Source organism: Thunnus maccoyii, chromosome 18, assembly GCF_910596095.1.
Source record: "Thunnus maccoyii chromosome 18, fThuMac1.1, whole genome shotgun sequence".
NCBI classification, from domain to species: Eukaryota; Metazoa; Chordata; class Actinopteri; order Scombriformes; family Scombridae; genus Thunnus; species Thunnus maccoyii.
The window spans coordinates 23,589,235-23,612,995 of record NC_056550.1 but is presented as its reverse complement, the minus strand read 5'-3'; the positions used below and the strand labels follow the sequence as shown (position 1 = coordinate 23,612,995).

Genomic DNA, 23,761 nt, shown 5'->3' with positions numbered 1-23,761 from the left:
GGAGCCAGAGACTTGAGCAAGAAAGTATTTTAGTTACCTCAGTCATGTAGACAGCATTAAATACTTTAAATCGACCTGTTGTTTATTGTTATTGATGCTGACATTTTAATTGCCTCTGAGAATAAAGCCACTGAGGTAGAGTTAATATTACAACTTGATATAATAATCAGATACAGCCATATTATGTAAAACAGGATTAAATTACCTGATACATTATACACATTTAATATGTCACGTTAACTAAATTATTTTTTTTTTTAAAAAGGATCACAGATTGGTTTTGTTTTTGAGATGGAAACTAGTTTTTTTTTTAATTGCAAGCATATAATACAAATAGTCATTACAAAACATTACAAAAAACATGACAACATAAATCGGGAAACATATAATATAAATCCTGACACAATTAATTATTGTATCCTGAATAAAAAGAAGAAAAGTAATATATAGAAAAGACAAGCAGATGAGATAATCAGTAGAGATAAAAGAAAAGAAAACAAACAAAAGAAAACAAACAAACAAACAAACAAACAAACAAAAAAACAGCCAAGAATGAAAGGAAAGCATGGATATAGAAGGAAAAAGAAAAGAAGGAAACTAGTTTTAAAAAATAATTAAAAAATACTTAGACCTTATTGCACAATTTCTAGTAGGAACATTTATTGATTGATTGCATTCCTCAAGAAATAAAAAAACAGACTGAAAGAACAACAAGGCTACAATAACAGTATATAAAGGCATTAGTATATCTTAATATATTTATAGGTATATCTATAGTATATCTTCACATTCCAGCTGTCAATATATCAAGTTTTAATTAAATTTCAATACATAACATATGTAAATAATTTAATGTACTGAGACTCAATCAACAAATCACACAGACGAGCCATGTGGTGGCAAAGATGATTAACTAAATAAATAAAAACAAAGAAGTCTTGAAAATTCAAATCAAAAAGGGAAACTAGTCAATTACTACTATTATTATAATTATCATCGAGCATTTCAGTTTTGCCGGAATAAAATGTTGCGATGAAACAAATATCGAAGCGACAGACTGATCAAATCTTTATTAATTACTGGATATTTCTGACTTGTTGTATATCACAGAAGCTCTCTTTGTCTCCGGTAATAATTAACAATCGTGTGTTTTTGACCCTCCCTGTTCAGGCGCTCTGAGCAGCATCCTATTCCTGTTTCCTCGGCCTTTTTTTCTTCCGCCAGATCTCGCAGATTAAGTTGCTCACCGTATTTGGCAAGACCGTCGGTAATCCGTTTATTTCTGTACAAATTGGGAGAAATCACCCTTCACACGAGTCAAAATGCTCGCTACAGTCAGCAAACAGCTGAGAAACCACCCAGCTGTAAGTATAGTTTAGTTATATATTTAAAAAAATAATAAAATTTAAAGGTTTGTTGTGAATACGGATCATCTGTGGATGTGGCTAAACTAGTTAGCGCTGCTAGCTTTAGCGAGTCTCAATTTGACCGCACTGACTTTGAGAAATACGGTTAAAAACGTAAAGATGCTCAACTGTTTGTTTTTATTCTCTAACACACATTTTCAATGTCAATAACTCGTAGCTTAAATTGTACCAAGACTTTTGACTGTTGATGCTTTTGAAGTCACATGAGGACACGGGCTTCACTGGCAGCTGGTTAACGTTAATGGTTAGCAGGTTAGCTGGCTAGTTAGCAAGTAGCATTTATGGGTGTCAACCATTCTTCTCAACTGTTACATGAACTTCACATTTTCCAGAGTCAGGAGTGATGTTTCTGTTTAGTTTCAATATGACTTGAATAAGTTAACCTAGTCTAGAGGTGTTAGCTGGGGAAAAAAAGTTGTGAAACTACTAAGACATTGGTGTAAACAGGCCTATCTCAACACATGACAGCTGTAACTTCGCACACAAGGGCCTGACAGTTCATTTGATACAGAGGAGTCATTTAAGTACATTTACTCAAGTATTGGACTTAAGTGCAACTTTGACTACTATTTATCAATATATATATAAAGTAGTTCAAACTAGCTACACGTCTAGCAGCTAATACAATAACATGCTGATTATACACTGACGCCTCAGTAATAATAATCTAATGATGTCATATATAATAATATATCAGTCAGAGGGACCAAACCACTACTTGCAATGTAGTATTTTACATTACTGTATTGCAACTTTTACTTACATAAAGGATCTGAGTACCACCACTGTTTTGGAGGTCATGCCTTGACAATATTTGCTGGAAGAAATCTTGGCTTCTACCCTACAAATATTACGTCTCCAACAAAGGAAAGGAGAGCTACTTTAAACTTATACACAAGATGTATCCCTCTAATGTGTTTTTAGCTAAATTTACAGGTGTCTACAGCTCCTGCACCGTCTGTGGAAAATGTGAAGAAATCCCCCGGTCTATTTGTTCTTTACTTGTGAGAAAACCTTGAACATTTGGAAAGAGCTTAGTTTTTATTTACTTGTCAAAGTCAACCCCACACACACCTTTAGTTTCAGGGACATTTTCCTGTTATTTTGACACAAGGCATCAAACGCTTGGTTATGTAGTGAGTCTCTTTGTTCTAATGACATATTTCTTTTCACGCAAGCAAAGAGTACTGAAAGGTGTACCAAACATTTGTTCTGTTTTCTTTCTTTTTTTTCATCTTCTTACTCTCACTATGAAGTTTTACAGATCAGGTCTTATTTTTGTCTGTACGCTTGTCTTGATATTTAAATTTGACGCATCATTTATTTTAATATCTGTGATGCTTGATTCATGCAATGTTTTGTCTACCTGTATGTTTGTATAACTGTTCTGTTCATATGTTGCAATAAATGATAATAATAACTTGATGCAGAGTGAACAGAGAAAATGTTTGAGTTACATTTACAGGCAGCGGTCAGTTTTCAAGCTGTTTTGACTGTACACTGTTTTCAGTATACACAAATTGTCAGCAGTTCCACTTTGTTTACTGATCTGGATCTCCAGTCAGCTGTTCCTCTTTACTTAATAAAAACTCACCTTGCCCTCTGTTCTTTGCAGCTGATCCCCCTTTTCATCTTCATCGGTGGAGGCGCCACCATGTCCATGATGTACCTCGCTCGTCTGGGCTTGAAAAACCCCGATGTCTGGTAAGATCTCGCGTTATCGTGACACAGAAGACCTTCTTGTAGCGTTTATTCTGCTGCCTTTCTACTTTTGCTCTTTTTCAAAATGGCAAGCGGGTGTCGGGTGCACGTTATCTGCATCTAATGAGACGATGAGAGAAGATGTCATGGGTCTCACAGTTTTTCGGTGCCTCATCTTAAATATTTTTGTTCCTCCTGTACAGCTGGGATCGTAAGAACAACCCAGAGCCCTGGAACAAGATGGCCCCGACCGATCAGTACAAGGTGAGCCTCTACGTCACCGCTCAGGAAATCATACTTTATGTTGAGCTACAGTCTCGATTGTGTTTTTCTCTGCGCTGAAGTTGTAATGGACACAGGGTAGGTGTTTATGTCCAGGGATCATAGTATGGATGTTTGCCAAACGCGTTGCTGAGCCTCGGATTATTCCTTCAATGAGATTAATCAAGTGACATAATCTGGTTAACGTTGACCGCTAGTAACAAATCTGATAAAGTCATTAGCTACTGAACTGCTTAAGTATTCAGATACATGTAGTTTTCTTTATTACAAGAACATCTAATAAATGGGGAAGGCGTGATGTTCTGTTGTGGCTCTACTTTGTGAAACATCTGTGCTAAGATTTTGTTTGTTTTCTCAGTTTTACACAGTGAACATGGACTACAGCAAGCTGAAGAAGCAAGGTCCTGATTTCTAAACGTCATATCCGCTGGACCAAAAAAAACGCAAAGATCAGCTGATCCGCACAGCCTCGTTTGAACTTCCGAGGGACACGATGCAGAAGCTAAATCCGCACAATGATTCATATTTAAGTTCTGTCATTGCATCCCATCGGCTTTTTTTGAAAGCTTGTCTCTGATTTGTCATTTTCGATCGGTTGTTAATAAAGTGAAGGAGTGTACTCTCCTCCATACAGAGAAAATAACTTGTTTTCATCTCATTTATTGTGTGGTTTTCCATGTTCTTGACCTTGGGTCGTGTTTTTTTTTTTTTGTTGCTGTCATTTGCTTTCAGTTGTCAGTATTAAACACATATCACACATACATATCTGCATTATCACCCAGACCGCCTTCCACAGTCAGTCAGTCTACAGTTATGTCATTGTTATGTCTGCTGCAACTGTATTGGCTTTGCCTTCACCTCATTTCACCTTCGCCCTGCCTTTAACACAGCTGCTGGTGAATTATGTGCCACACTACTGTTGGCTGCTGTCCAGAGACTTATCGGTATGGCGGAGGGGGGTGGGTGAGCAGACTTTAACCCGATCACATTTGAACAGCGGGCTCCCTCTGGTGGCAGCTGCAGCAGTCCAGTTTGATCTGATTAAACCTCACCACTATTCAATCCAAGTTTACATTCTGTAGTTAGAGACTTCTAGAGGAGGGGAGAAAGTGAGACGGCGTGCTCCTCTCCTTGCTCTCCCCGCAAAGGTCGATTTGTGTTTGTGCAAAGCAATAACATGTTCATGTGTTGAACTCCGCAGAGTGGAGACGGGACTCTGTGGCGGGACTTTCGGAGGTGTTTCTCCTAATAGAATGCCATCGCTCTCAGCCAGATGAGTTTGTAAATGTCAACAGGTCGTGCAATTCCATCTGCAGCTTGGAGAAATGCGACAAGGATGAGCAGCCAACGCAGTGCAGAAAATGTCAAGGAGACCTTCATATTTGAATAGAAGCCCACGTCTAAATCTACCCACCTTCTCCACGGCTCGAGTTTTTCTCATATAAATATCTTTTTTTTTTTCTTTCACCTTGGCAAATGAAAATTAATGTCTGGCACAGCATGTAACAGTGTTTCGTTTTGGAACAACACTTGACTTGTTTCAGCAGGTTCACCTTGTTGAGTGCTCAAGCTTTTTTTTTTTTTTTTTTCTCCCTCCTTAAAATAACTGCTATCAATTCAAATTGAGTTCTTTCAAATGGAAATAACACACAAATGCCTGTATTTTCCAGAGCTCATTTATTTGTTGATATAACCTGTAATTTTCAGCTTAATGGAAGCAAAATGAAGGCAAGCGACATGTCAGGTGGGAGGACAACAAGCACCAGAGGCTGAGTGGCTGAGGAAAGAAAGGAAAAAAAAAACCAAGCATGAATCACTGAAATCAAGAAAAACCTTTAGTTCTGCCTTATTTCATATAATGTCACTATAGAGTAAGGAACTATCGGCCAGGATTATTAGTGTAGGATGAAGTTTTGAATTATCCATGCAAAAATACTTCATCTTGAAACATCTAAAGTGAAGTAATGTTGTCACGCTTCACGTTTCTTGAATGTAGTGCATTAAACAACTGGTATAGTTTGCAAAAAGAAACAACTGCTTTGGGGGTAAATACAACCCAAAGGTAACTATCAGGGTCTTTACACGTACGGAGGATCAACACTGTCAACATCTTCCTACAAATCAGGGCTTTTATATACTTTCTAAACTTTACATTTTTTAAAAACAGTTTTTGCACCAATGATTTTGTAAGTCAGTATTGCTACATTTGAAGAATAAAAAACCTTAAAATGAAGAAGTTCTGTTGTCCTGACTGTTTAATACCAGAAAGAATAAGAGTCTACAGCGATGCTAGCAGCTCTGTGAGGCTGTACTCAGACACCGCAGTCGGTTCAGTTAAATACCAACATCCTCACAATGTCAACAAGCTAACACTTGCCATTTAGCTCTAAACACATGGTACGGTTGAGGCGGCTGATGGGAAATGTCATTAGTTTTGCAGGTATTTTATCATAAACCAAAGTGATGGACAAATAAAGACTTTGACCTGATGATGGCGTGAAACAAAAGCTAACTGGTTACCAAAGTTATTACAGTTCATCCTGAGGGGAACGTGAATGTCTGTACCAAATTTTTTAGCAATCAATCCAATAGCTGCTGAGACATTTCACTCAAAACCACAAAAGTCAAACTCATGATGGCACTAAAGGAAAAGTTGAAGGATCATTGAAGTCTGTTGACTTCATCCTCTGGGGACCATGACTGTAAGAAATATCACGTTAGTTGTTGAGATATTTCAGTCTGGACCAAAGTGGTGGACTGACCAACACTGCTTAGAGCCAACTGTTGCTAACAATCTTAGAAACCACACATCAAAATGGAGTATTATAGTAGAATAGTGTTTTTCTTTGCACTTATAAGGTTTTGTAGTTACTTTCCAGTCCATTCTTCTTGACTGAGGAGCTTTTCTATTTGTCAAACCAGATAACAGTCAACACCGAGGGTCATCGTTTGACAGACAGCTGGAGGGTCCAGAGTTCAAATAGCTTCATGGCGGTGAATTCTCCGAGGACGCTGGCTGAACACAACTGTAGAGCCAATCTGACCCGCATCTTTACCCTCGTCCTCCTGACCCCTGACCCCTCGGTTGAATACAGAGCCTTTTTCTGCCACGCTGCAAAGGTAACATTGAAAAAATAATGAGGGAAAATAATGTGAGGCGAGGCGCGAGGCGATTGCTGCCGCTGCAAATTGTCTTCTAAAGGTCATGCCAAAGGTCCGGTAGTCCAGAAGCAAGGGGGAGGGAGGGGGGTGCAGAGACTCCTCCTGCACCAGTCATACTAACTAAGTCCCTACTAAAGCATCTTCATAGAGCCTGTGTGTGTGCAGGAGAAGGAATGATTGAAAAACTTAATACACCGGTGTCATTGTAGATGCGTTCACAGCTTGTTTTTGTTTTGGTCATTCAACAAAAATTCCCTTTCTGCTTTCAAGAAGTTCTACTGTCATTACCGTGAAATATACAGAAGCAGAAGAGGTTCTTTTTTTTTTTATTCTAGAAACTTGAAATGTAAACAAAGCTTATGCAATACTGGCCATGTATAGTCTGTCAGCAGCAGCAGCAGCAGCAGCAGAAGCAGCAAGACAACGCCTGCTCTCTTTACCGTCTCTATCTTGAGTATTTTAATTTTATCGCCGTGATCAGGAAAGTTCAGCCGTGAAGATTATGCAGAAATACAGTTGACATTTAACTCGCTTTTTCTTTTAATCATTGGTGAAATTCTAACCATCACTGCCAAGAATACAACCTGCACCTTTTTCTTCTTTTTCTTTTCTGTCATAGCTTTTTTGTTTCCCCTGAGAGAGAGATTTAAACAGTGGTTATCATTTGATGTATTCCTTGTATATATATTATATATATTACAAATGTTGTTTTCAAACTAGATGGTTAGTATCAGTCTGTCATTCAGCACCTGCTTAACATCATCAACATGCTGCGTCTATTTTAAACTCAGCTCCTTGCCGTGTAAAATGAGATACTTGACTGTATGTTAGTTATTCAGCTTCTGCTTAACAGTTAGTTTATGTTGTTGTACTTTTGTCTGAGCCACCGGTTGGATAATTATGTAGATTTCTATGTCTCTCTTTAATGTGTAGATCTGACGAGCCTTTAGTGGACGGTGTTGTTTGTACTTTAATTTGATGTGATAGCGATGTCACTTTGTCATCCAAAGCTGCTTTGGTCCACACCTGTGTGTTGTTCTATTCTGGCAAACATAGTTGACAAGAGATCATACTCCTAAACTAGCTGAACTCTTGACCCTTGTTTCTATCTGAGGGTTGTTCTCTAATCTTTAGGATTAGCTATGGATATTTTTGAGTTTGTACAGGAGTACTTAAGAACTGGCTGAGTGCTAAATCATCAGAGAGAGAGAGAAGGTAATTCTAGGTGGTATGTGCTCTCTCTCTCTCTCTCTCTTTCTCAGAAATATGATGCATTTTTACCTCTGATTGTATTATTTGATTACACTATTTCAACCCCCAATGCTTTCTTTGTGTGTTTATTGAGTGATTGAGCAATTTTCCACTACACCCCCCCACAGAAGTCACATTACTAACTTTTTTTACTTATGTTACTGCTTTAAACTTGTGTTATTTATTTATTTTTTCAGAACAGTTACCTGTTAAGACATCAGCAGGCACGGAGCAACATTATCATTGATTTGGAGACGTGTTTGTGTCCATCTGATGAACAAAAGTCCAATATTCACTCCCCTTGTCTGTATTTTTCTCTTCGCCAACTCCTGAGGGAAATATCTGGCTCTTTAGCAGCTAAATGCTCCACTAAGTTCACCAGCTATTCACTAACTGGTCTGGACAGGTAACTCACAGCAGGTTTATCAGGAGCTTTTTATTTTTTCGTTTTTTTTTTTTTCAGACAACAGCTGCCTGCTGCATCTGGTTGATGAAAGCGGTGAGACTTCACTAAAACAGTTAAGTCGTGGGCAACAAAAAAACATGCAAACATTAAAAGAAAAGACTTTTTCCATTGTTTATAAAAAAAAAAAAAAGATTATTGCAGCTTTAATGGTGTTAAAATGTATTCCTCAACTACGAATTGTTTTAATTCTTAGTTTCATGTTTCTTAACGTTATTGATGTTTTGTTTTTCATTCCATTTTGAATGGATTTACTTGTTTTTATACCAATATAACACTTGGAAGCTCTATGTGTGACTGTTGTAACTGGAGAAATCACATATTTAGAAACTTGCTGTTGACATATCCAGCTGTCATCGTATTGTGTAGTGGATGCAGTTATGAAGTGGTATCTCTAACGGTTTTCACTCTTCATCAGCTTCAGATTTGCAGATGATAAATGTTCTTTAACATGCACACACAGTATAGAAAAGTTAAACACGTCTGCAGTGGCCGCACATAAAAACTTTCACTCTTTAGTTTGTTATTTTAAAGATATTTCACACAAAATAAGCCGAAATATAAACCAGTATTCCAAACCCAAGAGAAAAAACACCGCGTCTAGCTTTCTTCCACTTTTATCTCTGTGTCAATATTGCCTCTGTAATGCCTTAGTTACCTCTCAATTACCTCTCTACTTTCACTGAGTCAGACACGTACGCAGACATACACACCCACAGATGCATTATTACTGAAGGGATAAACCGCTTTCCCTCCCCTGCTGTGAGCTGTGTTCAGTAATGAGTGAAAGCCTTTCTCCCTCTGATTCTCGCAGAGAGTGCCTCTCATTTTTTGCCATTTGGTGTTCAACTCAGAGTTGCTCTTCGCTTGTTCGTGCTCTGTTTCATCCATCCTTTGTTTTTTTCCGTAATCTCTGTTTCTATCTTTTCTCTCTCTCTTCCCCGTTCCTTCTGTCTCAAGAGTTTTTTTTTTTTCTGTTTTACTTTTATGAAATACATGCATGGACACACACGCGCGCACACACACACACTAGAGGTGTAAATGACGAATCACTTTGCTGTTCACTTCAGTTTGAAGACTACTTAGTTTGTTCACTTTTTGATTGATTGTCTTCAGTTCAGTAGTATGTTCAGTCTGTTAATGTTATGTTGCTTTGCAGCCAAATATTTACTATTTACAACAGAGTTATCACTCTTTTGCAATCTTTTAAAGGGGACATATCATGCTTTTTGTTATTCTTATAACATTTTGATGTCTGAGCTCTATGTTAAACATGGTCGAAGTTCCAAAACTTGAGGTGAATTTATGTTAAAATGCTCCCTGCAAGTCAAAAGCCAGGGTTTCAGCCTTCTTTGAACGCTCTGTTTGCAAAGGGTCATAGATAGTAACCCTGCATTTGCAAAACGCTCGTGAGCCGCTTCAAAATATTCTTGTCTCGCTGTTTTATGATGTGACAACGCTAAGGTTAAGGTCTGGTTAGGTTTAGACACAAAAACCACTTGGTTAGGATTAGGGAAAGATCATGGTTTGGGTTAAAATTATCATTTGAAATGTGGTGTGGGCGACAGTTACTACTTCCTAGAAATCCTGCCAGAGTTTTGTGAATCAAGGCTTTGCAAAGTTACCTCTACTTCCTCCTTGCGATGACATCAGATTGTTTGTGCATGCCCACAAATGGCCATCTGTTGGTAGTTTTTGTTGCTAAGGTTGTTTCATGGGTTGTTCGCTCATATTTCAGATCAGATTTCAGTTTGAACATGTACAAATATACTTGAAAAGTTTCTATTTTGAGTAATGAACAAGAAAAAGTAGTGAAATCCTACTACTACTCCACCGGGAATCTGCCAAGGAGCAGCTTCTGGAAACTAACCAATCAGAACAGAGTGGGCTCAGCGGGAGGGCGGGCCTTAAAGAGACAGGAGCTAAAACAGCCTGTTTCAGACAGAGGCTGAACTGAGGGGCATGCAGAGATATTCCAGTAGAGCCCCTGAATAAAAATATAGACCTGGAAATGTACATGATGCGTCCCCTTTAAGTTTTTAACAAGGAAATTACGTATTGACTCCCAGTCATCAGCGTGAGAAGCTCCACTGCTAAAAGCTACTGATTCAGTCAGTGACCAAGTCAGTTCAGTTTAAAGATTCTTCGTTAAAGGTTCATTCGTACATGAACTGAACAAACACACTAACACTTACACACACACACATAAACGAAGTCAGCACCCAGGGAGCTCGTCGAGAGAGTTTTATTCCAACAAAATCACATTGATCCTTGAGCTTTCTCACTCAGGATGACAAAGTGCCATTTGCAGCAGATGCACAAAAAGGTCAGGGTTGTCGATGTATTTTTGCATGAGGGATTGAGAGGGGACGCAATTTAACAGCCATTTCAACAGGAATACCACAGGAATTAATCATCCCCGATATCTCAGGGACAGAGAAGCTGTGCGAGCATGCTTTATGTGGTGTTTCAGAGCATGCATCACTCACTTTGCAGCCAATTCAGCGTTGGGCTGACTGGATGGTTAGAGAGACTGTCTCATAAATACAAGGTCTCAGGTTTGATCCCTGAAACAACCAGTGTGTCGTGTATAAGTGTCCTTGAGCAAGACAGTGAACCTGTCTGGGTAGATTGTCAACCAAATGTTTGAAATGAAAAAATAATGTGTACGTTAAAGAACATTTAATGTGATTATTCTCCTTTATTAGGATGTAAAGACATGAATTGTAATAAAAACTAACAGACACACCAGATCCAAGTTCCCATCATCCTTGGCATCTGTGTTTTGATGAAATCTGTTTTTTTTCCCTCTGCATCCATGATAGGAAAGCAGGTCAAAATTTAAATAGCTGAAAATAGAACATCTGGCTGGGCCTTGTCAGTCAGCAACGCGTAATGAAATATGGAAATTGGGGCGCTCTTCAAAGAGATGCGTGCCTCTCGGTGCCTTCCTGGGTCTCCAGCAGGCCCCTCAACAGCCCCGGTGGAGCCCCGCCCCTCTGAAACGTGTGCTACATTTCCAGGTGCTGCCGCCACGGCCCTGTCCGCCGCCAGTGCCAGCTCGTTAGCGCTCACAGCCTGGTGGAGCTGGCAGCTGGCATCATTAAACTTCAAACCGGCTTTCAACCCGGGGTGCCGCCGCGGGGAGAGACCGCCCGCTCATCCGCCTGCCAACAGCTGATTAGAGCCACGCTGACACCAGCAACCAGACTCCATCCACACGCATATCCACACACCACCAACCACACCAAGCTATCCAAACAGAATATCCACACACGGCCAACCGCACCATAAACTATCCAAACAGCATCCAAATATCAAAACAGCCTCTTAGGACAAACTAGCGTCCATGCCACAAGTCTCTCCCACAGGAGCCCAGAACCTGGTTGAGAACAATTTCATTTAATAGATTTCGTCTGTGTAAAGAAGAGCAAAAATAATTTGGAAGCTAAACCATCCCATCACCAAAAGTTGGATTTCGAGTGTTTGGCTCTCGTTCTGCATTGAAAGTCTTTTCTTGCAACCATGTCAGCAGCCGAGTATCTTGTCAAAGTGTCTCTACAAAACACTTCTGGCTGAAAAATGTTGGTTTAGAAGCAGATGTGCAACATTTGCCCTACAGTCAATTAGTGTTGATGAAATGACAGTCCTGTATGTTTCCATTATTCTATGACCACCATCATCCCTTTGACCTTGAACTGGTTCCCAGCCCATGAATCCAATCTTGTCTCTTCCCAGATCATCTCAAGGTGTTGCTATGCTCCAACCAAAGTGTTCGTTGGATGGTTGAATAGCATCTAAACCCCCTCCACGGCACCCTTTTTATTCTTTTTGAGTCGTGGAAAGATCATTTAAAAGTGTGCGCCATTATCCCCATTTGGACAGTTATGGCGTCTCGACGTTCTGCATGAAGGCAGGCTTTACCATCCGGCCCTTATGTGCGGTTGTTGTGGTTGTTCGGAAAGACATATAGCACAAACTAGTTTGTTTCAAGCTAACGGCATTTAGAGGCATCAGTTCACAAAAGTCTAAGCTATCTCATATCATAGTGTTTAGTGTATAATTTGTCACTAAACCTTTAAAATATACTTTTATTGACTTTATATCTGAGACGACAGGATGTTATTTTTTTGTCTTTGTGATAAAACATCAGATTTAACTCGCTGATTGCACACAGCTCAGCGGGAACGTCGTCCCTCAACGCTTCTCCTGATGTGATTTTCTTTGCCGATATTGCCTTCAAATAGATTGTTGGCCGTTTTTTTGCTCATTCTTTGTCTTCCATTCAAATGATGAAACAAGATTTAATTTGCACTCAATCAAGCTCAGGTATGGCGGAGTGCCCATATCTTGCCAAACCCCAGTGACGCACATGAACACTGGTCCCAGTGGAGCCACAAACTGGTTTGTGCTCCTTTATCATCCCTTTGTTTCCTCGCATGTCTGTTCTTTTTTTTTTTTTTCATTTCCACTGCTGGGCACATGCAGAGACTTGGTAATTTCCACTGTGATTGAGTCATGAATGATAATGGCTTGATTATTTGGCGAAAATTGGTCTCTTTAGATTCATTTCATGTTCGGCGATAATTGAGAAGCTTTGTCGGTCCAGATAATACCAAACCGCTCAACTGACTGCCTTTACAGATCCATCAGTCTTCATATTTTCACCGCTGAATGCTTTGGACCGGTGGGAAACTTATTTCATTTTCTGTGTGTTGGAAAAATCTCCAGTTAATTTCCATTTAAAGAGACCTAAAATCCAATGCAAGAAACATCTGAGTCAGTATCCCCCTGTGAATACAAATGCCATTAGGCTCAGTTGCCGACCTCCCATGATGCCCTGCAGTTCATCAGAGAGCTGTTGAGGAATTTTGTCTCTCTGTGTCGTCTTTGAATCGTCCACTCCGTCACTCTTAAAAGCCGCAGCCTGGAGGCGGCCATCGTCGATTCTTTACAGTAAAACACCACATCTAAGAGGTCTGTTATTTAAATATCGATATCTATCTTGGGATTCGGTCTGATTTCTTTAACGCTGAGAGGAATTGCTTTCTCTACAACCATAACTTTCTTCCTGAATAGCAGAGAATCCATTAATGTGCTGTAAAGGCGCCTCTGGGAGCAGCTTGGGCTGCTGGGAAGAGAAACAGCCCAGTTATGCTGCTCTTGTAGAGAGGACCTTAGTCATAATTCAGCTCTACTGTTAATGAACACAGACACCCACAAATATCAAGGCTGATTCTGGCAAAAAACCCAAGCAGGGAAGAATTTATTAATCTGCAGAAACATAATAGAGAACAGAAACGAGGTCTGAAGGAACTTTTATACGGACAGCATTTTGAATTCTCTCTTCTAAATAGCAAGGGGGAAAAAAAAAGCTTTTTATTTGTATGAGCTTCTTTTAATGAGAACTGTGTGTATCGTTACAAACAAATGAGAAGGAGGTTAATAGGAGGGCCAGAGGAACAACTGGTTTGGATGGCCTTAAAGAATCCCTAATGAGCTCTCCGGGCTTCTTAAGAGACTTCATGCATTGATTTATCACAAAACAAGTGACGTAAAGGTCACTAAGGCGCCATGTGGTGGACTTCAGTACTTTGGGATTTCGACATGACCCCTGTGACCCGCACCATGCATCACAATTCTCTCCTTATCATGCTGTCCACATGCATCAATGTGCATCCAAAGCACTCCTTAGGCGAAATACAATTTCACATCAATATGTATAACATATCCAATTTGGCACCTCTCTCTCTCTCTCTCTCTCTCTCTCTATCTCAGTGAAAAATGAGCCGCTTACATGAAGCATCCAGTCTTGATAATTTCAAAGCTGAGAGACCTTGAGAGGGCATGTTTTGCCTGAGTAAAGAAATGCCTCCACTCAGCTTAGGACGACTTCAAAGCGAAGATGTAGCTGTTGCTCACATCCACGGGGAGGCAGCAGAGTTTTGGTGGGAGAACAAGGCGAACAGGGTGACCCCTCTCTGTAAAGCGGTTGACCCTCATGGCGATGGAGGGCTTGGGGTCGGGCGTGGTCCCCGTGTTCCCCTGGCGTGCTGCCCTCATGCAAGGGGGCTGAAGAGAGACGGACAGACTGAAGAAGCAGCGCTGGGACCGGAGCAGAACCTCCGGACTCCATCTGTCGCTTTCTCCACAGCAGAGAAGAGGGAGATGGGGAGAGTCGGAGACAGGTGGGCCCACCCCCCACCAGCTGGCACTGCAACCGGCATCTGCCCATAGCCGAGGCAACTTTCCTCTCTCCTCGTCATCGCTGCTCAGACAGCTCACAGCCTCTTATTCCTTCTTTTAGGCGCTTCAGTCAGTAGCTTTCTCAGTGTGGCCTTGAGTTTTTGAGGTGGTGTCTACTGCAAAAAGTGGAGTAGTTAAGTTTCACATCACTTCAGATTTTACTCCACTGCCTGTATGTGATACTGCTGCTGCTGCTTTTGCTGCTGCTGTCTTCAGCGTTAAGTTCTACAATTCAATACTAAATCAATGACAGCAAAAATGGAGCGTGGGTGAGACTGCAGATGGATGTTAACAGAGGACAAATTAGGCGAGGATTTTTATACTTTAAGACAACCCACATGTGAATTGCGAAAAGGGGCTGCAAGTTAAGGAAGATTGGAAGATATCTACAGTCCTTTGTATACTTAGTGTACCGGCACAAAGAGAAATCTGAGTGGTAGTAAAGCTAGAGTCTATATAGATGTGTCAGGACTGGATTGCGGCATAGATCTAGGGCCCTTAGGGGAGCTGTCCTCCATGAAGGTGAAAGACATTTAGAAATAAAATCATCCATGAGGTAAAACATGTAACACGAATAAAATAACTGAGCTGTATTATGTAAACAAATAAGTCTGGATGTCAGACAAGAGGGTAAGTCTATTTAAAATATATATAAAATGTGGATAATTTCTAAGTGAGATGCAAATGCTATTTTCAAAGCATTATAAAATACTTTGGTCATGATGTGACTTGTGTCCAATAGTCTCAAACTGGGTAATTTTTGGAAGCTTTGAAGCCTTTCCCAAAGCTCCCCTGCAGTTAAAGCTAAAATATCTGAACAAGCGGATGAAATATGTGAAAAAAACTGTAAACTTGAGGTCAGCACAGTGCTTGTTTCTCTGTTTTAAAAGGAGTTCGGTTGAAGTTTGTCTGAAGTTTGACTGAGTATACGTTTAAAAGTAACATAAAAGGTGTGTGTGAGTGTTTTTACCCCGGGCCTTTAGGTTTCATCACTTTTCCATCCTACAAGTACAGTATTTGCTCACTCTTCACTTCTACTGAAGCTGCACAACAGACAAATCCCAACTATTTATTTCCTGACTCAGTTTTTCCAGTCAGCTCACCTTGAACTCACCTTTGACCGAGCGGATCTAGACTGTCAAAGCTCTAATGTGTTTCATCCCTACGTTATTACACTACCAGACAAATTGTAGCGTTGTTGTCACATGATGTTTACAGTACAATATTTATTCATTCCTCATATCAGAACTGTGACATCACCTCCTTTTTCAGGCCTCATGCAGGGCTGCAGCTGTTTTTGCCATCATAACAATTTAAAATGCTTCACTGTCTGCAAGTCTGCAATGCTCACTCAACATGGAGAGGGGCCCTACAGCAAAATACCACCAAGGGCCCTGAAATGTCTGAGGCCGGCCCAGGAATATGTATCACAATTGGGGCCTGGCCTACAGGGGGCGGTATAACCTCTCTGAACATGACAGCTGCGGCCCTGAAATGATTCAGGAGGCGAGTGCACTTTTCACACACACACACACACACAGGACAGGTATAACATCACAAAAGACTCAGTGTTTACTCTTTTGCCTCTGAATGAATGTCATAACACACACAATGCAGCCGTCAATGTGACAGATACTGCTGTGAAGTGCTGTGATAGCACCCTCTCCTCTTCCCACCCCCCACCCCCCTCTCCTGCCTAATTCTGCTACATCTCTGGTAGACCGGGCTAATTTAGTTGAAAATTGATACAAGGATGGGGATAAAATGTTAAGCAAGACAATCCAGCAAGTCTGATTAGGCTGTATGTAGCCAATTAGGCCTACTGGCTCCCATCTGAAGTCGAGCAAGCAGCAGCCGCAGGCACATTAGCCTACCGGAGAGCTTTTTGTCTACCACATAACATAATTATACCCACACTGTTACATTTAATCAGATTCATGTCAGATTTAACGTTCTTTTAAAGTGCAGACAAACAATAAAACCAAAAGGGCAAAACACAGCTCGTACTGTATAGTAGGTCTGTAATTTCAGAGACCATCATAAACACAAGAGTATTTGTTGGTGGAAAAACAACATTATGCATATGTTTAAAATTCAAATGTAATGTTAATGTAGCCGCTGGTTTATGAGCTAATGTGCAAATATGAAACAGGTGCAATTGAGCAAAAAAAACAAAAAAAACCCCAAACTGCATCTCAGCACATTAAACAACTGAATTTTCTCTTCTTTCTGAGCTCTGCTGTACACAGACAAACAGTATTGACCTGTATGAGGTTTAAAAGTCCATAAGAGATTAACTTAATTAAATTTTATTGGTTACATTACTCATACATTGACATTTTAGGCGACAAAGTAATAAAACAAGATGCAGGATTTTTTTTTTTTATTGAAATGTTGCTTATTATCTCTGACCGATACTTTGGTCAAACTTAGCATCTTTACCTTGACTGTATTGTACTGAAGGCTTCTTTTGTTTATGGCCTTTACTACTACTTTGTAAATAACATCCCCAGAGTTTACTTCCCTTCAAAAGAGGAGGAATCCAATTTAAAAGCTTGCTCCATATTTCCTGTAATCTAGAACGAATTTTAAAGGGAACAGCAGTCGGTGGTAGGCTTACCCAAAAATAACATGCAAATGAAGTCCTATGTATTGCTTTCATAACATTGTGTGAAATGCAAACTTGCTCGCACGTGGCGACTGAAAATTAAAAAGAATTGACAGAACATTTTTATTTTATTATTGTTTATATTATCGCCACCCATGCCAGGGTTATAAATGATGAAAGAGATTGGGGAAGAAAAAAGTGATCAGTACAAATATAATATTGCTTCTGATTTGTTTTTGTCTGCATATTTAGCTCCAGCGCCACATGTTGTTTGTCCCTTGCCACCTGCTCTCTCTGCGGACCCCAGTGTCCATCTACTCACAGTGATTAAGCCTTAATAGATGTGTAGTTACATTTTTATTGTATTATTATTTATATTATAAGTCCGCACATAATGTACTTTGCCACCGACACCGCGGTTGTAAACGACTTGTCTGTGCAAATGTAAATTCATCATCTGAAAACATCAACCGGTCACGTAAAGAAATGAAAGAGTGATCAGTATAAAAAATAATAATAATATGGCTTCTGATTTGTTTTTGTCTGCATATTTAGCTGCAGTGCCACGTGTTGTTTGTCCCTTGCTACCTGCTGGGTATAATCTCAGCTCTCCGTGACCCTGGTGTCCGTCTACTCACAATGATTAGCTTTAATAGATGTGCAGTTGGGTTCTGTTTGATGACCCAGGTTGTTTGTTGACAAAGCCTCCATGCGGGTCTTTTATAAGAAACATTAAGCTCCAATAAGGATGGTTTCCTTCCATGATGACTGAAAGCCCCATGCACAAGGACTGGAAAGTAAGTATTTGTATGCAGTCTGCATAGAGATCTATATTTAGATTTCTCATTGCTTGTTCCAAAGCCTGTCATTGCACTTAAGACTTTATAAACCAGAATTATAGCTACATAAGAAAAATAAACAGTTTGTGTGGGAGAAAATGCACACAGCAGCATCTACACAAAGCGATAAATTGCAAGTATCGGATGGAAATTAACAGCTCAAAAACATTCCTGATAATTTTGTTCACTTTTCTAATTAGCTGTAAGGTTTTCAGCAACCTTGGATACTGTTCAACGCAATAATAAATGATATGTGACAGACTCCCACATCCTGAATCAGTGGAAACTAAATGAGGTGGAAATACTGTATTTATTTCAAGGTGTGATAACACACCGCTATGAGCACACGGTACTATTACAGATGCTCTGGAGCATCTGATTTCTCCCGCAGGTAACAGCGAGCACAGAAAGAACAAATTACACGAGTGAAAATAGGCTGACTATCAGAGGGGAAAGTTTGCTTCCAAAACCCGAGAGCATTTCAAATATGACAGATGTGTAATAAAACTGAGAGACAAAAGGTGGATGTTTCCAACAATGCCACATATATATATAAACCTTTAGAGGCTCATGTGGGCATACAGTAAATTCATGGGGACATCAGTTTAGGTTAAAGATTTGGGTGAAAAAGATACAAAGAAGAAAAGGTGCATGATGATGAAACTGCAATTTATGGTTGGATATTTTTGATTGATAAAGCAGTGGAATGTTTTTATGTTCAGACATTCAATAGACAGTAATTGGACTATTAATAGAATCTAGATTTTATTATAATTTGAGAACTTGACTCTAAACTGAAGGCACATACACTAAAATCTACAATGATACTGTCAGCTGAATCTGACACTCTCATAGCTACTGTCACTGCACCGCACCGTGCTGCCACATTTGATACTGGAGGAGACAAATGTCCCAAATCTCCCTCTTTCACACTTTTATAAGAGGTCTAATCCCATTGCTAGTTATTGCCTTCATTTGTCTCCCGTATCATCACTACTAGAGGTGATTGGCAGTCCCTTGAGATGCTTTTTGGCAGCCCCTCTCTTAACTTGAAATGTGTGAGCCAGGCGTGATGGAGGCGCCTCTTGGCACCACGTAGTACCTATCTTCTGATCATCTGTTATCTCTGACTGAACATATTGGATTATTGATTCGGAGAGAGGGAATGTGTTTTTGTAGGCCGCTCAAAGACCCACGTTTGTCTGTAGAAACCTAACATGCTCATTGTAGCTTAACTGTGACCCAATAAAATGCACAATGGAGAGAGAAAAAAAAAGAGATATTAATTGTTCTTTTGCAATTGTGCGCCGGGGGAGGAGGTATCATGAACAAGCTGGGCAGGAGGGCTATATCTGAACCGGACAATGAGGATGAGGATGATGAGGGACAAGATCAGTAGCATCCTTGACAACAGCTCTATGGTGGACTGTGGCAAATGGGAAGCTTATTCAGTAATCCCACCTTAGAGCAACACGGAGCGATTCAGGTGCTTATTTGTGCCCACTGTTGTGTGATAGTACAAAAGGAACTGTAGAAACAACACACACATACATAAACACACCCCAGGGGTGTAACACGGAACGCCCCCCGCTTCACCCTCTCCAACCTCTGGAGCTCTGGACTCGATAGTGACTATTGTATGTGGACAACAATACCTGTAGACCAGTATTTGGCTCAGTGTTGCACAGTAACAAGCACCAAAACAACACACCTGCAGCTTGTCCCTGATTATATATTACCATAATTATTGTTACTATGGGAAGAAATAGTAACATTTCTACCATAGTTTTATTTTTACATTGCATTATAGTACTTATATCAACATATAAAAAAAGTTACAAATGGTTTTACCTTTATATTGACATTGAATGTTGCTTCTGTATGTATGTATTCATTTTTTCACCTACTTGCTTGAAATATAATATATATTGATCTTTGTTCAGTTTTGTTGTCCTTGTTTTGGCTCTCTGTCCGTGTGCATCTCCCTTAACCTTGTGGTGTGTAAGAACTAGAGATGTGCAGAGGGCCCAGTATTTGTATTTGTATCTGTATTTGTACAAAAATTATTTGTATTTGTATTTATATTCAAATGAAAGTGGAAAGAGGCTTGAAAATCCTGTTTTTGTTTTTATTACGCTTTTAATTTTAGAAAATTAAAGTGTTATAATAATTGTTCATGAATAAACTACCTCACGAAGGAGGTCCCCACACTAGGTCAGAGTCAAATTCCTCACAAACATACTTGGCCAATAAAGCTGATTCAGATTCAGATTCAGATACAGAACTACACTACTATTATTTTGTCATTATTATGCTTATATATGATAATTATTATATTATATGCTATACATATATATCATAGCATTCTCTTGAATTTCTATCATACAAATTATGCATGCTTCACAGTATTGTAATATTACTGTATAGTGTGCATATGTTGCACATATATTACATACAACATTGTATATTTTATTATATTATCATGTACATTGTACTTTTTATTCATATCATTTACATATATATTTATTCTATATGTACAGTTCACACATCATGACTGCTGGAGCTGCACTACTGGACCTCTTTTGCACAAATATTTCCACTATTCACTTATATGTATATGTTTATTTCATTAAAATAGCTTTTTTTCATGTTTTTGGAGATCTTATCTTATCTTATCTCTTATTTTGTCTTATTTGGCCAGACTGTCGCTGTCTATGGTGCTGAATCAGAGATTTTTCCATTTCAGATTGAGAGCTACAAGATGAAAATGTGCTTTAGTTTTTTCCCCTCAGCATACATATAGTGAAGCTACTTTATTTGGAGCTTTAAACACCACCATGTCCCTGTGTAGCCAACTCATCAGTAATTTCCCTGCACAGAGGTCCAAACAGAAAAGCTTAAGCTAGGTTAAGGAGAGGAGGCGGTGAGTAATTATAAAAGATATGGGGCTGTGTTATGGGCATTCCTTGCACCAAATGTGTAAATGTATGTGTGTGCGCATACGCAGACGTGTAAAATGGAGAAAGACTATAAATATAATATCGTAGGTACCACTTTGATGGTTCCTCAGGAGGATCTATGAATTAGGACATCCTAAAGATCAGCAGAAGGAGAGAGGAGGAGTCTGTCAACAGGAGAGCATAGTGGGAATACGTGGCAACGAGGCCATGAATTTTATTGATATTTCTCCTGCGTTTTGTGTCTGCGTACATGCACTTGTGTGTGAAGGAGAGAAAGAGAGACATTGACCAGAGACACCATTCAGCTCTGCTGCCAAATAGCATTAATAGTTTATCAGTAACTGGCTTTCATTCCTCAAATCTGCAACATATCTCGATGCTGCTTCAAGTAGCAGCATGATTATTTCACTAAGCACTCTCCGATGGTTTCTATCTTGGGTCTTAATATGGTTTCATCCCCTCACAACTTTACTAGCTTTAACTAAGTTTATTCAAATGCACACTCTTTGAATTAAAATGGAAAAGTCCGAGAACATTCTTTGTATTGGTTGTAATTGTTTATTAGTCAGTATCGGTGGTCAGGACTGTCAGTCGGTGGTCACTGCTAACGCTAAACACCCAGTTCTTCTTTCATTATATTTCAATCAGACTGTACAGTAAATAGAAAATTCATAAATTCCTGCACATCAGAGTTTTCTTCCCTAACCAGACACTGAATGATTGGAAGAGTTAATGTATATTCATGAACTGGGAATAGGTTGCATCACTTTTCATCTCTGTCGCTGATTGATATAATCAGGCATAGAGATTGCTGCTCATAATCAGGGATAGAGAGAAAAAAAAAAACGATGAGCATTAATTTCTGTGACAATGTTGCCAAATATTCATTTAGACAAAGCTTGTTTTTTTTGTTGTTTTTTTTCAGATGGTGAGTTTGAACTTTGAACTCTTTTCTGTCTGTGTATTCCCATGTTGGCGTGCACTCACTGTGTACCAACGTCTCACTGGAACAATGAGCATCAAAGTATAATCTGACTGCAAAAAAATATCTGCTTTCTCATTTATGGATTGTGAGACAAGTGCCTCCTTTCTCAGTCGTACAATTACCTGACCCGACTTTCTCCTACACACACACACACACACACACTTGCCCTCATCTATATTAGCTGATGGCATGCTGCCTGGAAGCAGGAAAAGCACTGGGGACCTGCTCCTACTGTCCCCAGCTGTCTATATGAATTAATAACACACAGTGCCACTAATGCTAGCAGATCACAGTCTCAGGCACGGCAACATCTGTGCACATTTGAGTACATCAGTGTGAGTCTGAGAGTCCTTGAACTTAGCGGGGAATCTGCCCTAAGGACTCTTGCAACTGTCAGACAACCTGTAGGGGCATATCTCTGGTTTAACCTCCTGGAAAGAGCAACATGTCTGTTCATTTACCTGTCCTGACTGCTGCCATATGCATGAGAGAGTGGACAGTTGCTATGTGCTTAGGTGAAATGTGTCTTGTGGTGACAAATCCTGTCACTTCTTCACAACAGCACTGGGTTTCTGCTCATCACTTCTTAAACGATCCCTTCCATCTCCGTTTTCTATTTTAGTTTCCATCTGTTTGTTTATCTCTCTCTCTCTGTCTCTCTCTCCCTTTCTCTTGCTGCACAGCCCCTTTTTTTTTCCTCCTGCAGGCAAACAGAAGCATTGCCAAGAACAGCTCTGTTGGCCTGCTTGGAATTTACATATGTAAATGAGAGCCAATGTTGCTCGTAGATCTGCAATTAAGCAAACAGCTGAAGCTTACAAACAACGTCGGTCCCCATTACTTTACCAATAATAGAGTTTCTTGTGCGCTGATTTATATTGCTAACCCCATTACCTTCTTTCTCCTGCCTTTATGCAATTGGTTGAAGATAATGTCCTGGACTTGAGTCAAGGTCTTTGATTAGTGAAGCAGCACAATGTGTTCAGGAAGAAAACAGCTCTGTCTTTCTCCAAATATATGAGAGCAAAACACAAGCTTGACTTACTTTTTATGCTTTTAAGGCTAAAAGAGCTTATTAGCATGTGCTCATCAAAGCACTGTGAATCTATTTATACATACTATACTCTACAAAGAAAGCAGCACTTTTAATGAGTCGCGGAGGTCAAAAGTCACGACCAAGATTTAGATTTTATACCATCAAACATTACACCGTGCACACCAGTGAATGTGCAACCTAGATTTGTGCCAGCAATACTTACACGTGCCTACATCAACTTGTAATGTTCTTACAGCTAAGAAGAGAGCAAACTCGTACTTACACATCCAGCAGACTCAGAGCAACATGGGCATCCCCTCCAAGTCCTTTTTTTTTGCCATCTCTCAAATACAAGTCCAATGTTTATTTGGATTTCAGCCCTGGTTTGGTCTGCAAACTCCAGAAGGAAATGTCTGTACATCTTTGGCTCGCTAGATGTTCATCTTTCTTCATCAGCTACTCAGCTTGATCTCTCAACCATTTATCGCCGAGCAGGTTGTATAGAATTGAGTTTCGTGGTGGGAACAGCTACCCACAGTTTAATACGGAGGGTTATTGACTAGACCGACTGGAATGACTAAACCAGCAAACCAGAAAACTGAGTTTAAACACACTAAAAGTTGCAGAGAGCTGCAGGCAGGTTGTGTTGATTCTCAGCGAGATCGGCAGCAGTAGAAAATGTTTGTGGACCTTTTTTCTCTTATTTTGTTACTTAGAACTTTGAGTAAAAGGTTGCTCTGTTTTTTGGTTGTTTTGACATAGTTGTGTTAAGATGATAATGTAACATTAGCAAGCACATCT

At 39.7% G+C, this 23,761-nt stretch overlaps 1 protein-coding gene and 1 long non-coding RNA gene across 2 annotated transcripts; one reads left to right on the top strand and one right to left on the bottom strand.

Moving 5' to 3' along the window:
- The first annotated feature begins 1,211 nt into the window (after positions 1–1,211).
- On the top strand, positions 1,212–4,053 carry ndufa4a (NDUFA4 mitochondrial complex associated a). Its single transcript, XM_042391639.1, has 4 exons — positions 1,212–1,364; positions 3,043–3,131; positions 3,332–3,392; positions 3,769–4,053. The coding sequence occupies exons 1-4, from the start codon at positions 1,323–1,325 to the stop codon at positions 3,823–3,825; spliced, it is 249 nt and encodes an 82-aa protein (XP_042247573.1). The 5' UTR covers positions 1,212–1,322; the 3' UTR covers positions 3,826–4,053.
- On the bottom strand, positions 3,950–23,475 carry LOC121883400. Its single transcript, XR_006092214.1, has 2 exons — positions 23,244–23,475; positions 3,950–5,187 (listed from the first exon to the last, which is right to left on the bottom strand). It is a non-coding gene; the product is annotated as an uncharacterized LOC121883400 (long non-coding RNA).
- Positions 23,476–23,761: the final 286 nt, after the last annotated feature.